At 43.0% G+C, this 14,880-nt stretch overlaps 1 protein-coding gene across 1 annotated transcript in view; it reads left to right on the top strand.

The window, feature by feature from the left end:
• Positions 1-14,880, top strand: part of LOC112229873 (dynein axonemal heavy chain 17) — an 87,704-nt gene that overhangs the window by 50,317 nt on the left and 22,507 nt on the right. The window contains exons 56-66 of the mRNA XM_024395987.2: positions 78-295; positions 452-659; positions 4,209-4,324; positions 4,577-4,769; positions 5,572-5,807; positions 5,909-6,031; positions 6,396-6,600; positions 11,952-12,116; positions 12,205-12,345; positions 12,463-12,633; positions 12,867-12,989. Of these exons, the coding sequence (XP_024251755.2) occupies positions 78-295; positions 452-659; positions 4,209-4,324; positions 4,577-4,769; positions 5,572-5,807; positions 5,909-6,031; positions 6,396-6,600; positions 11,952-12,116; positions 12,205-12,345; positions 12,463-12,633; positions 12,867-12,989 (1,899 nt within the window). The remainder of the gene's footprint in view (positions 1-77; positions 296-451; positions 660-4,208; positions 4,325-4,576; positions 4,770-5,571; positions 5,808-5,908; positions 6,032-6,395; positions 6,601-11,951; positions 12,117-12,204; positions 12,346-12,462; positions 12,634-12,866; positions 12,990-14,880) is intronic.

The following is a 14,880-nucleotide window of genomic DNA, read 5'->3' as shown; positions in this document are numbered from 1 at the left end:
GAGTGTATGTATGTGTTGTTCAGTGAGTTAAGTGACTCTGTGTGTCGTATAACCTCTCTGTTCCCCCTGTACTGCAGAACAACCTGACAGAGTTGAAGTCGTTTGGCTCACCTCCGGAGGCGGTGGTGAACGTGATGGGTGCTGTGATGATCCTGATGGCCCCCGGAGGGAAGGTGCCTAAAGACAAGAGCTGGAAGGCTGCCAAGAACGTCATGGCTAAGGTGGATGCCTTCCTGGACGCCCTGATCAACTACAACAAGGAGAACATCCCTGACACCTGCATTAAGGCCTTCCAGTGAGAAACACAAACCTAGCTGACATCCAAACACTTTGGCTGATTCATCAGGAAATCCTTATTTCTCTGAAGATTTGAGTCCCCTTTCCCCTTATTTTCTTTTATATCTTGTTGATGATAGATTTTGTGTGTATCTTCTTTTTATTCCCTGTGCAGACCGTTTAAGAACGACCCCACATTCGAGCCAGAATACATCCGCTCTAAGTCACTTGCTGCTGCAGGTCTGTGTTCGTGGTGCATCAACATTGTGATGTTCTACGAGGTGTACTGTGATGTGGAGCCCAAACGCCAGACTCTGGCCCAGGCCAATGCTGAGCTAGCCGCTGCCTTGGACAAACTCTCCATCATCAAGACCAAGATCAATGTGAGAGAATACAATAGAATTGTTACAAAACCAATTAACTGGCCTTCTAATATAGTTGCACTCGCTAAATCTAGGGGTCTTAGGCCTAGTTAACTGGTCTGTAACCTGATTTAAGATGTGCATCTACAGTGAGCTTCAAAAGTATTGGGACAGTGACATTTTTGGGGGGACTCTTTACTCCAGCACTTTGGATTTGAAATGATACAATGACTAAAAGGTTAGAGTGCAGACTGTCAGTTTTAATTTGAGGGTATTTTCAGGTGAAATATCAGGTGAACTTTTTAGAAATTACAGCACTTTTTGGACATAATCTCCCCATTTTAGGGAACCAAAAGTATTTGGCGAATTCACTTATATATGACCGATCGGCTCGATTTGAAATAGTGTTTTTTACATTGGATAAAAGGAGAGACTAAGAGCTAGGAAATGGTATATCATACACTACAGTGGGAACAATGGTAAAGTAATTCTGCTTTGAAAGTTGATAAACGTGTAACCTCACTTTTGAAAAAATGGCCCTATCTATGTTTTGGTACCTACTGGAGAGCTCTTCTTTGTCTACACCCATTCAGCATCGTTCACACCCTCTTAAAAGCTTTAGCCCCACCCTTCTCTTTAAGGATTCACATGTGAGGCTATGTAGTAAACAACCAAAGATTTCAAGACTAAAGGCTGGTTTATACTATGGGTTTGTTCGTAAATTTAATCTGGAGTGCTAGAGTGTGCTCTGGGTGTTCGTAAATTCAGAGCGTTTCGCCTCTTGGAGCGTTCAGAGCGCACACTGGAAGCTCTGGCCAAAAAGTAGGGTTGGTCTGAGCTTTCTGACCCAAAAACAGCAGTCAAGCACCCAAGCTAACTGGCTAACGTTGGCTAGCCTGCTAGCTACTTCCAGACTGAAATGAGAGAACAGCTCACTGACCATTTTACTCGCCCTAGACCTGGTTAGGCTGTTTTTATGTTATCCAGAGCGTTGGTGAATGTATCTGTGCTGCTGGCAACAATTTAATTATGCTTTTTTTGCCAATGTTTACACACAGCCATATTTAACGTTCGTAAATTCGTCAGTTATTCTGCGCTCTGACACACTCAGATGAGAGTGCTCTGAAATCGGAGTAGATAGCCAGAGCGAATTTACCAGCTACGGCTATCAACTGTTGTCGCAGTGACATCATAAACATTCTAGTGAAATAGTTACTTGCATAGTGGAGTCTTTTGTTTAGACATGTAGCTAGCTAGCTAAACAATTAACCATAATCCCAACATTACTACCCTGCATGAATCTGCAGGTAGCTAACCAACCAGGTTCAACGTTAGCTAGCTAACATTAGGCTATAACTAGCAATGCAAATGGCTCTGAGATACAAATAATATTACTACACAGATCATACGCGTAGCCAGCCAGCTAACGTTAGCTAGCTAGCTAACAGTACACTTTAACTTGAAATGAAAACGACTTCCTGATAAAATTAGAAAATGGTAATATCTGAAAATGTAGCTTGCTAGACTCTCTTACCCGTATACATGGATGGATGCTTCTCCCTCTCTTTGTCACAGTTGCCTTTAGTTAGAAGATGTAATCCGGAGATGTAATCCAAGCAGACCACCATAGTCCCTGTGCCCAAGAACACCACGGTAACCTGCCTAAATGTTTACCGACCCGTAGCACTCACGTCTGTAGTCACGAAGTGCTTTGAAAGGCTGGTCATGGCTCACATCAACACTATAATCCCAGGAACGCTAGACCCACTTCAATTTGCATACTGCCCCAACAGATCCACAGATGACGCAATCTCTATTGCACTCCACACTGCCCTTTCCCATCTGGACAAAAGGAACACCTACGTGAGAATGCTATTCATTGACTGCAGCTCAGCATTCAACACCATAGTGCCCTCAAAGCTCATCACTAAGCTAAGGACCCTGGGACTAAACACCTCCCTCTGCAACTGGATCCTGGACTTCCTGACGGGCCGCCCCAGGTGGTAAGGGTCGGTAACAACACATCTGCCACACTGATCCTCAACATAGGGGCCCCTCAGGGGTCAGTCCCCTCCTGTACTCCCTGTTCACCCATGACTGCATGGCCAAGCACGACTCCAACACCATCATTAAGTTTGCCGACGACACAACAGATGTAGGCCTGATCACCAACAACAATGAGACAGCTTATAGGGAGGAGGTCAGAGACCTGACTGTGGTGCCAGGATAACAACCTCTCCCTCAACGTGATCAAGACAAAGGAGATGATCGTGGACTACAAGAAAAGTAAGGGCCAAGCACGGCCCCATTCTCATCAACAGGGCTGTAGTGGAGCAGGTTGAGAGGTTCCTTGGTGTACAAATCACAGCCTGGTATGGCAACTGCTCAGCCTCGACAGCAAGGCACTACAGATGGTACTGCATACGGCACAGTACATCATCGGGGCCAAGCTTCCTGCCAGCCAGGACCTCTATACCAGGCGGTGTCGGAGGAAGGCCCTAAAAATTGCCAAAGACTCCAGCCACCCTAGTCATAGACTGTTCTCTCTGCTACCGCATGGCAACCGGTACCGGAGCGCCAAGTCTAGGTTTAAAAGGCAGCTTAATAGCTTCTACCCCCAAGCCATAAGACTCCTGAACAGCTAACTAAATGGCTACCCCCCCATTTCTACGCTTCTGCTACTCTCTGTTAATTTACCTCTACCTACATGTACATACTACCTCGACTAACCCGTGCCCCTGCACATTGACTCTTTCCCGGTACCTCCTGTATATAGCCTCATTACTGTTATTTTATTGTTGTTCTTTAATTATTTGTTATTTTTCAATTTTTTATTTTTTATTTGTTTACTTCAGTTTATTAAATACTTTCTTAAAACTTATTTTTTCTTAACTGCATTGTTGGTTAAGGGCTTGTAAGTAATAATTTCACTGTAAGGTCTTCACCTGTTGTATTTGGAACATGTGACAAATACAATTGTATTTTATTCGATTTTTGCTCAATCTGAGTTGAATTTGAAATCCTGCAACACAAATAGCTGAGTTGATCCCACAATAGAGTTTAGTTTGCTGAGACCCGCAATGTAAAAATATTTATTATAGTTCATCCAACTTCGGTTCTCTTGGCGTAATGGCTAAGATATTGGGTTGACCGTCGCTGGACCAGGTCGGGGCTACCCATCGAATTCGCTACATTGGTCCATGGAGCTTAAATAATTTAGCTGATGATATCCTTGCATTGTTAAATTGAGAGGACTAGAAATCAAAAGTTGAGTCAACTTTAAAAAATCAAGGCAACCAGCTGCAATACGATTTCGAGTTTACTCAACTTTGACAAATGTGTTGAGACAACTCAGGAATGTATGTTAGCAGAACTTTTCTTATTAAGTTGAGTGAACTAGAAATAATATTGTAGCTGGTTTCCTTGATTTGACTCAAGTTGACATAAACTTACAGTGTAGAATAGAATAATTCCATTGTGAAACAGAAATGTGCCTTGTTGCTGTCTTTCTATTCTCACCCTCCCGGTCTTATTATCCATGAAAGAGGGATGTTGTGGTCTTGTATTTAGCAACTGAATGCTAACCTGGCCAAACTGACATCGGAGTTTGAGAAGGCCACATCGGACAAGCTGAGGTGTCAACAGGAAGCAGACGCCACCAATCAGACCATCTCTCTGGCCAACAGGTGACGTGCAGCTACAGTACAGTACAGCACTGCACCACAAAACACAACCACAGACATGGGATGACATTCACTGCCTGTGCCTTCCTGGTTTAAATTCAAACTGTGTCTTTGAACATTTGATTCAGTATAAGTATAGAGATATTTTAATATTTTTAGAATTTGAAATTATATCTTTGATTTAATAAGATTTAGTCTACCATCTTTGATAACTGTCATATTGACACGTGGTGTGACTGTGTCTCTCTCTGGCAGGCTGGTGGGGGGTCTGGCATCAGAGAAGGTGCGTTGGTCAGAGTCGGTGGCCCAGTTTAAGATCCAGGAGAAGACTCTGAGTGGTGACGTCATGCTCATCTCTGCCTTCGTCTCCTACGTGGGCTACTTCACCAAGAAGTACCGCATTGAACTCATGGACAAGTACTGGCTGCCCTACCTCAAAGAGCTCAAGGTACACCACACACTCCTAACACTACCTCAGAGAGCTCAAGGTACACCACACACTCCTAACACTACCTCAGAGAGCTCAAGGTACACCACACACTCCTAACACTACCTCAGAGAGTTCAAGGTACACCACACACGCCTAACACTACCTCAGAGAGTTCAAGGTACAGCACACACCACACACACCTAACACTACCTCAGAGAGTTCAAGGTACACCACACACTCCTAACACTACCTCAAAGAGCTCAAGGTAAACCACACACTCCTGCCATTACCTCAGAGAGTTCAAGGTGCACCACACACTCCTAACACTACCTCAAAGAGCTCAAGGTACACCACACACTCCTGCCATTACCTCAGAGTTCAAGGTGCACCGCACACTCCTAACACTACCTCAAAGAGCTCAAGGTACACCACACACTCCTGCCATTACCTCAGAGAGTTCAAGGTACACCACACACTCCTAACACTACCTCAGAGAGTTCAAGGTACACCACACACTCCTAACACTACCTCAAAGAGCTCAAGGTACACCACACACTCCTAACACTACCTCAGAGAGTTCAAGGTACACCACACACTCCTGGCTCAGCACACAAACCATACGTCAGTAACGGAAACATCACAGTCAGACCCGGGTCACTGAATGAATAGAATGATAAATTAGTTCAACATGACTTAATCACCTGAAAGGAGATTGACTTGCATGAATATGTGTGTTATCAATTAAACATTTGCTAACCAGCAAAGTGATGCAGATGTAGTATACTGTAGTAATCTCCTGTTTCATCCCTCCCTCTCCCAGGTCCCCATCCCGATCACAGAGGGGCTGGACCCCCTGATGTTGCTGACCGATGACGCAGACATCGCTGCCTGGAGCAACCAGGGCTTGCCTAGTGACCGCATGTCCATTGAGAACGCCACCATCCTGTGCAACACGGAACGCTGGCCACTCATCGTGGATGCCCAGCTCCAGGGAATCAAGTGGATCAAAAGGAAATACGGAGACAACCTTAAAGTCATCCGGCTGGGACAGAAAGGGTCAGTCCTTCTCACACACAGTCCTGATAGAGTAGCCAGTGTGTGGTCTTGTTGACCAGGCATTGATATACTACCTATCCTGTGTGTGTGTGTGTGTGCAGGTACCTGGACAGCATCGAGAGCGCTGTGTCTAACGGAGACACTCTGCTGTTAGAGAACATCAGTGAGAATGTAGAACCCGTCCTGGACCCTTTACTGGGCAGGAACACCATCAAGAAGGGCAAGTACGTCATCATCACCTCTATATACCACTTACAGCCCTCTGACACTCCTCACTGGGCCACTATGACTCCTCACAATGTCTGCATCCCATATTCCCTATTTAGTGTACTACTTTTGACCTGGTACTATTGCGATATATATTATTTTGACCAGTCAAAAGTAGTCCACTGCTTAGGGAATACAGTGCCATTTCGGACACACACAATGACTCCACATAGGGCAGGGATGTCAAACTAATTTTCCTTGAGGACCACATTTGGTCTTCACTGAGGTCCGGAGGGCCACACCTAAAATGTATTATATTTCTTTGCCATCCAATAAAAACAAAATTGTCCTTCAGTCGCTCTCATGCATTCTGTCTGGCAGGTACATCCGGATAGGAGACAAGGAGGTAGAGTACAGCCCTAGCTTCCGTCTCATCCTGCACACTAAGTACTTCAACCCTCACTACAAGCCTGAGATGCAGGCTCAGTGTACGCTCATCAACTTCCTGGTTACCAGAGACGGGCTGGAGGACCAGCTGCTAGCCGCCGTGGTCGCTAAGGAACGGCCAGACCTGGAAGAGCTCAAGGTGACAGAAGCCGTTTTTATACCTAGAGCTAGCATGCGTCCTTTGTTCTGATCTGATCTACATTCTGATTGTAGCTGTTGCATCTACACATGGTAGTAAAATGTCTCTTATCCGTCCACTGTGTCCACATTGTGACCAGATATTCTCCCTGTATGCAAATTATTTGACAGGTATTCTTCTACTCTTGTAAGCTTGCGTTTATACGAGCAGCCCAATGCTGATATTTTTTACACTAATTGGTCTTTTGACCAATCACATCAGATCTTTTAACATCAGCTCTTTTTCAAATCTGATTGGTCAAAATACCAATTAGTGAAAAAAATGTCAATTTGGCTGCCTGTATAAACGCAGCCTAAGATATCTCACAATGCCTGTCTGACTACTTTCGGACGTGGTCGGGAACATCTCATCACAATGTCTTTTAGTTGTCTACACCTGTAGACAGGGGTGTAGAGCGTGGGGGAGTGGCGCTCCCTTACTTTTTCCAATTTGAGAATACTTAGAGGTGGCAAAACTATTTCTGGAAAAGTATTCTGATAAATTCCAAATCAAATATATTAAAAATTATAGAATGACAAACCAAATAAATATTTATAGCAGCCTAGAGTTAGGTAAATTATGGTTTTGCTCCCTGTCTTCTCTCTGGCGGTGGGGAGAAGAATGAAGAACTGTAGGCTATGGCGGAGGCAATGCTGGGTGGCGAGCTCTTTCGGTCTAACTTCGAAGCGCACTTTGAGCAGGCCAAATCCAACTTAACAAGAACAGCAACAGACAGAAAACTCTATGAGGGGTTTGTTAAAACGGCTGTCCTCAAAACGGTTTGTTGTGGACTTGGGCCGTCTTGTCTTAAATTCAGTTTTCAATGGTCTTAAAAAATGTGACCGGAGATGAATACAGTGTTTCCTCTATGTTGTACAGCTGCTTAATTGTTGCCACCAAGACAAAATCTGGAAAAAAAATGCGCATTTTCAAGATGCTAAAGAGCTCCCACATGTAGCCTACAACTCTGTGTGTGCATGTGCCACTGTAAGTCCGCTGTTGCCAGATGAGAGAGCACAGAGAGTAAGGTAGGCTACTTCAAGGTCTCAGAGCGAGTGATGTCACCGATTGAAACGCTATTAGCGCGCACCCCGCTAACTAGCTAGCCATTTCACACGTTAACACTAGGGTGGCAACACATACATTCTAAGTGATTTCAATGAGCCTTTCTCCAATCTTATTGTTTTATACTGTTCAATTAAACTTCAACCAAAACAAGTTTCAGCACTTCTGCATTTCCTGCACTCAGTTGCAGTGGTGGAAAAAGTACCCAATTGACATACTTGAGTAAAAGTAAAGATACGTTAATAGAAAATTGTAAAAGTGAAAGTCACCCAGTAAAATTCTACTTGAGTATAAGTCTAAAAGTATTTGATTTTAAATATACTTAAGTATCAAAAGTAAAAGTATAAATAATTTCAAATTCCTTATATTGAGCAAACCAGATGGCACCATTTTCTTTTTTTTCTTTTTCATTTACAGATAGCCAGGGGCACACTCCAACACTCAGACATAATTTACAAACAAAGCATTTGTGTTTAGTGAGTCCTCCAGATCAGAGGCAGTAGATGACCAGGGATATTCTCTTGACAAGTGCGTGAATTGAACCATTTTCCTGTCCTGATAAGCATTCAAAATGTAACGAGTACTTTTAGGTGTCAGGGAAAATGTATGGAGTAAAAAGTACAGTATTTTCTTTAGGAATGTAGTGAAGTAAAAGTAGTCAAAAAACAAACAAAAAATGTACAGATACCAACAAAAAAAATACTTAAGTAAAAAATACTTGCAAGTACTACTTAAGTAGTAAAAGAATGTATTTTTACTTAAATACTTTACACCACTGCTCAATTGAGATAATTTCCACACTGCCACATAGGGCTGCACTACATGGACAAATAATCTGGTACATATTTTTAACCAAATGTTTGCAATTGCGATTTGACTTGCGATTTCAAGAAAAACTGTTGGAATCATGGAAATAGAATGACTATTCTAATTCTATAGTTAGGATATAATAGTGAGCACTTTTAGTAGTGTTGTTTGAGATGACAACAAATTAAAATGCCAGGGAGGTTATTGTGACAGGGTAGGAAATAAAGTGTTTCCTAGGGGACCCTATAAGCTTTGGCTACATTGCATGTTTTCTCTTAGTTACTTCATGTAGCTAACATATTCTTGCTTTGGATATTCCTCTTTGATTTAGAAGATACTGTTGCATAAACCACATGCCGATTTAGGTCTACACCATCACTAGTATTATCAGGCTGTATTTGCTAGCTACGTTTGCTCTTACTCAGTACATTTATTAGCTAGCTAGCTATTAGCATTAGCGACTAACAATTATCATCTCACAAGATTTAGGGCAACTTGCTAAGAAAAGACGAACTAGCTGTTTGCTGATGTAAGAAACACAAGCTAATAGTGTCATTGTAGAACACTAGTGGATTTATTAAAAAAAACCTCATTGTTATCAACAATTTTGCATGTGCTGCATTGACCATGCAGACTAAACGTGTCTCGTGGTTGAGGAACATCAAATGCGCTCCTTGAGTGACAGGGGGCGTGGCTAGGTCTGTGTGGAAAGTGGCGCGAAGAGAGATGACTGAAGTAGCGAAGTAAACTATAAACATTGACATTACACATGGCATATCACATTTAACAACCAAATATTAAAATACCGGTATAGAAGGTAAAGTAAAAATCCAAACTGGTCCATGCATCAATACCGGTATATCATAAAATATGGTATACTGCCTACATGGTTCTCACCCCCTTCCATAGACTTACACAGTAATTATGATAACTTCTGGAGGACATTCTCCAACCTATTAGAACTTTTGCAGCATGAACTGACATATTGTCCACCCAATCAAAGGGTCAGAGAATTAATCTAGTACTGAAAGCATAAACTACAGCTTCTAACATTGTGGCAACAGTTTGGGGAAGGCCCTTTCCTATTTCAGCATGACAATGCCCCTGTGCACAAAGCGAAGTCCATACAGAAATGTTTTTTCGAGATCGGTGTGGAAGAACTTGACTGGCCTGCACAGAGACCTGACTTCAACCCCAATGAACACCATTGTGATGAATTGGAACGCCGACTGCGAGCCAGGCCTAATCGCCTAACATCATTGCACAACCTCACTAAAGCTCTTGTGGCTGAATGGAATCAAGTCCCTCGCAGCAATGTTCCAACATCTAGTGAAAAGTCTTCACAGAAGGGTGGAGGCTGTTATAGCAGCAAAGGGAGGACCAACTCCATAAAACCCATGATTTTGGAATGATATGTTCAATGAGCACGTGTCCACATACTTTTGGTAATGTAATGTATCTGCAAATCCAATTTCGCAACAATATTATCCATAAGGAAGGCAACTACATTTTTTATTTTACTGTTTACAATTCACAAACTTGATTCCCACGATTCTATTCACCATGATTGAACCGAATCCCAACCACAACAGTGACGAAGCGAATCAATCGATTCGTCAAAAGGAATAGTTTAAAATGAATCTATGTAAAACATTTATTTGTATATTTGTTTGGTCTATTGTTAAGTGGGGCATCTGTTATACATCAAGTCAAATTTGTATGGCCTTAGCTTCTCCTTCACCCAAATCCAGATAGCAGATGTTCTGAAAGAGCTGCAAAATCTGGACCCGTACAAATCAGCCGGGCTAGACAATCTGGCCCCTCTCTTTCTAAAATTATCCGCCGCCATTGTTGCGACCCCTATTACTAGCCTGTTCAACCTCTCTTTCGTATCGTCCGAGATTCCGAAAGATTGGAAAGCTGCCGTGGTCATCCCCCTCTTCAAAGAGGGTGACACTCTAGACCCAAACTGTTACAGACCTATATCCATCCTGCCCTGCCTTTCCAAAGCCAAGTTAACAAACAGATCACTGACTATTTCATATCCCACCGTACCTTCTCCGCTGTGTAATCCGGTTTCCAAGCTGGTCACGGGTGCACCTCAGTCAAGCTCAAGGTACTAAACGATATCATAACCACCATCGATAAAAGACAGTACTGTGCAGCCGTCTTCATCAACCTAGCCAAGGCTTTGACTCTGTCAATCACCGTATTCTTATCGGCAGACTCAACAGCCTTGGTTTCTCAAATGACTGCCTCGCCTGGTTCACCAACTACTTCTCAGATAGAGTTCAGTGTGTCAAATCAGATGGCCTGTTGTCCGGACCTCTGGCAGTCTCAATGGGGGTACCACAGGGTTCAATTCTCGGGGAGACTCTTTTCTCTGTTTATATCAATGATGTCACTCTTGCTGCGGGTGATTCCTTGATCCACCTCTACGCAGACAACATCATTCTGTATACATCTGGCCCTTCTTTGGACACTGTGTTAACAAACCTCCAAATGAGCTTCAATGCCATACAACACTCCTTCCGTGGCCTCCAACTGCTCTTAAACGTCAGTAAAACTAAATGCATGCTTTTCAACCGATCGCTGCCCACACCCGCCTGCCCAACTAGCATCACTGCTGGACGGTTCTGACTTAGAATATGTGGACAACTACAAATACCTAGGTGTCTGGCTAGACTGTAAACTCTCCTTCCAGACTCATATTAAGCATCTCCAGTCCAAAATTAAATCTAGAATCGGCTTCCAATTTCACAACAAAGCCTCCTTTACTTACAAATAGAACTAAATGATTTTTACAATTTAATATGGCTAACCAAAATAAAAACTGTATGGTTCTTCAAAAGGTTCTTTGTAGAACCTTTGAGATCGAGAAAGGTTATTTATAGAACCATTTTCCATAAAGGTAAAGAACCCTTTGCTAGAACCTTTTTTTAATGATTCTTTGTCATTTAGGAAAGGGTTCTTTATTGCACCATAAAGGTTTATTTTAGAACCTTATGAGCATGGTTCTTTATAGTACCTTCAAATAAGGGTTCTATATAGCACTCCAAAAGGGATCTGCTATGGTTACAAGCCAAATAACCCTTATTTGGCACTGTAGAACTATTTTTGTGTGTGTAGAGAGGGCAAGCCAAATCAAGCAATGAAAAATGATATCCAATATAATTGATATAATTGATATGGTTTGTGACAAAAAAAAAGTCAGTTCCCCTGTCTTCAAGTGGATTTCTTCAGGATGAGTGGTAGGTGGTGTGGCTCCGGGGTGAAATGTTGGGAACCACACAACCTGATCTAGGATCAGCTTCTACATTCCCCAACCGTTTTAACCATTAGTGGGGGAAACTGACCCAAGATCAGCATCTAAGGGCACCTTTACTCTACTCCGGGTGCTGTGACTAACCTGTCCCCGTTACTCTGCGATGTGTATATAGGCTGAGCTGACCAAGCAGCAAAACAACTTTAAGATTGTGCTGAAGCAGCTGGAGGACTCTCTTTTGGCTCGCCTCTCGGCTGCCTCCGGAAACTTTTTGGGAGACACCGCCCTCGTAGAGAACCTGGAAATCACCAAGGCAACCGCCACCGAGATCGAGGAGAAGGTACATACACACACAAACACACTTTCTCTAATGATGGTCTATTATGGTGTGAAGGTGAGTGGAGAATGTTTGGGTTTGTGGCCTTCAGGTGCGCGAAGCGAAGATAACAGAGGTTAAGATCAACGAGGCCAGAGAGAACTACAGACCTGCATCAATACGAGCTGCCCTGCTCTACTTTATCCTCAACGACCTGAACAAAATCAACCCCATCTACCAGTTCTCCCTCAAGGTAACACTCCACAGGACTTTAGAATCACACTCAATACTCAATTCTTTATTATCAACCTCAGAACTAATATTTGATGAAAACTTGGTTTTGTGTGTGTGTGTCTGTCTGTGTGTGTAGGCTTTCAGTGTTGTGTTTGAGGTGGCCATCATGCTTACAGAGCCGGCGGACGAGGTGAAACACAGAGTGAACAACCTGATAGATCAGATCACCTACTCTGTGTTCATGTACACCAACCGCAGCCTGTTTGAGAGGGACAAGCTTACCTTCATCGCTCAGGTTGCATTCCAGGTCAGAAAACACACCAGGCAGACTAGTGAATAGGGTGCCCTATGAGCCCTGGTCAAAATTAGAGCACTAAATAGGGAATAGGGTATCGATTGGGATGCAGACAGAATGACTTTTGACAAAATAGGAACTTACAGAATCAAAGTGACATTTGGTGACACACATATGCCCATATACTTACGTAGAACATTTCTGCTTGGTGGATGAGAATACTATTTATTTGTGTGTGTGAGTAGATCTTGCTGATGAAGAAGGAGATCAACCCTACTGAGCTGGACTTCCTCCTGAGGTTCCCGTACAAAGCTGGCCTGGGCTCTCCGGTTGACTTCCTGGCCAACCAGGGCTGGGGTGGCATCAAGGTGGGCACAGCCCAAACACACACACACACACACTCTACACTCTCAGAAGAAAGAGTATGGTTAGAGTACAGTATTGTAAACAGGGGTACAAAAATATCAACATTTGCATAATGTCCTTTCAGAGGTACACATATAATCTCACATGGTACTGTGCTGTACCTTTTAGGTTACATGTGCTGATAATCTATTATAATAGTGTATCATTTTTGTACCCAATATTTTGAATATAAAGGTACAGTCATCACACACACTCAAAAGCCTCACCCATTATTATAATATTTCCCAGCATGCTCTATTGCAAGTACATTTTTTAGAATTGTTTGTTTCAATGTGTGTTTTTGCATGCACATTGATTGATCTTATGCTACACAAAGATAAATGAGAAAAGAGAAGGAACCCGCACACTGCTCTTGATAGTATCACTGATCTTTAATAAGCTTTACGTAACAGCCTCAAAAGCCCTGACGAAGGCCGTGAGGCCGATAAATAAAGCTTCTTAAAGAGCAGTGATACAATCAAGGGCAGTGTGCAGGTTCCTGCTTTTTCTCATCTTATTCAACTGTTACCATGCACCTGCAAAAAAGATAGCTCAGATATGCGAGTGCATTTAGATTTTTTTTTTTAGACAAAGACAAATAACATATATTTTTCTAAACTAATCCAAGCTGTTAGAAGTTGGACTTATTGCCAGAGGTGGGACCAAGTCACTATTATTTGAGTCACAAGTCAAATCAAATCAAATCAAATTTTATTTGTCACATACACATGGTTAGCAGATGTTAATGCGAGTGTAGCGAAATGCTTGTGCTTCTAGTTCCGACAATGCAGTAATAACGAACAAGTAATCTAACTAACAATTCCAAAAAAACTACTGTCTTATACACAGTGTAAGGGGATAAAGAATATGTACATAAGGATATATGAATGAGTGATGGTACAGAGCAGCATAGGCAAGATACAGTAGATGATATCGAGTACAGTATATACATATGAGATGAGTATGTAAACCAAGTGGCATAGTTAAAGTGGCTAGTGATACATGTATTACATAAGGATGCAGTCGATGATATAGAGTACAGTATCTACGTATGCATATGAGATGAATAATGTAGGGTAAGTAACATTATATAAGGTAGCATTGTTTAAAGTGGCTAGTGATATATTTACATCATTTCCCATCAATTCCCATTATTAAAGTGGCTGGAGTAGAGTCAGTGTCATTGACAGTGTGTTGGCAGTAGCCACTCAATGTTAGTGGTGGCTGTTTAACAGTCTGATGGCCTTGAGATAGAAGCTGTTTTTCAGTCTCTCGGTCCCAGCTTTGATGCACCTGTACTGACCTCGCCTTCTGGATGACAGCGGGGTGAACAGGCAGTGGCTCGGGTGGTTGATGTCCTTGATGATCTTTATGGCCTTCCTGTAGCATCGGGTGGTGTAGGTGTCCTGGAGGGCAGGTAGTTTGCCCCCGGTGATGCGTTGTGCAGACCTCACTACCCTCTGGAGAGCCTTACGGTTGAGGGCGGTGCAGTTGCCATACCAGGCGGTGATACAGCCCGCCAGGATGCTCTCGATTGTGCATCTGTAGAAGTTTGTGAGTGCTTTTGGTGACAAGCCGAATTTCTTCAGCCTCCTGAGGTTGAAGAGGCGCTGCTGCGCCTTCCTCACGATGCTGTCTGTGTGAGTGGACCAATTCAGTTTGTCTGTGATGTGTATGCCGAGGAACTTAAAACTTGCTACCCTCTCCACTACTGTTCCATCGATGTGGATGGGGGGTGTTCCCTCTGCTGTTTCCTGAAGTCCACAATCATCTCCTTAGTTTTGTTGACGTTGAGTGTGAGGTTATTTTCCTGACACCACACTCCGAGGGCCCTCACCTCCTCCCTGTAGGCCG

The sequence above is a fragment of the Oncorhynchus tshawytscha genome, linkage group LG25 (assembly GCF_018296145.1).
Source record: "Oncorhynchus tshawytscha isolate Ot180627B linkage group LG25, Otsh_v2.0, whole genome shotgun sequence".
Taxonomy (NCBI): Eukaryota; Metazoa; Chordata; class Actinopteri; order Salmoniformes; family Salmonidae; genus Oncorhynchus; species Oncorhynchus tshawytscha.
This window is presented reverse-complemented; position numbering and strand designations above follow the sequence as displayed.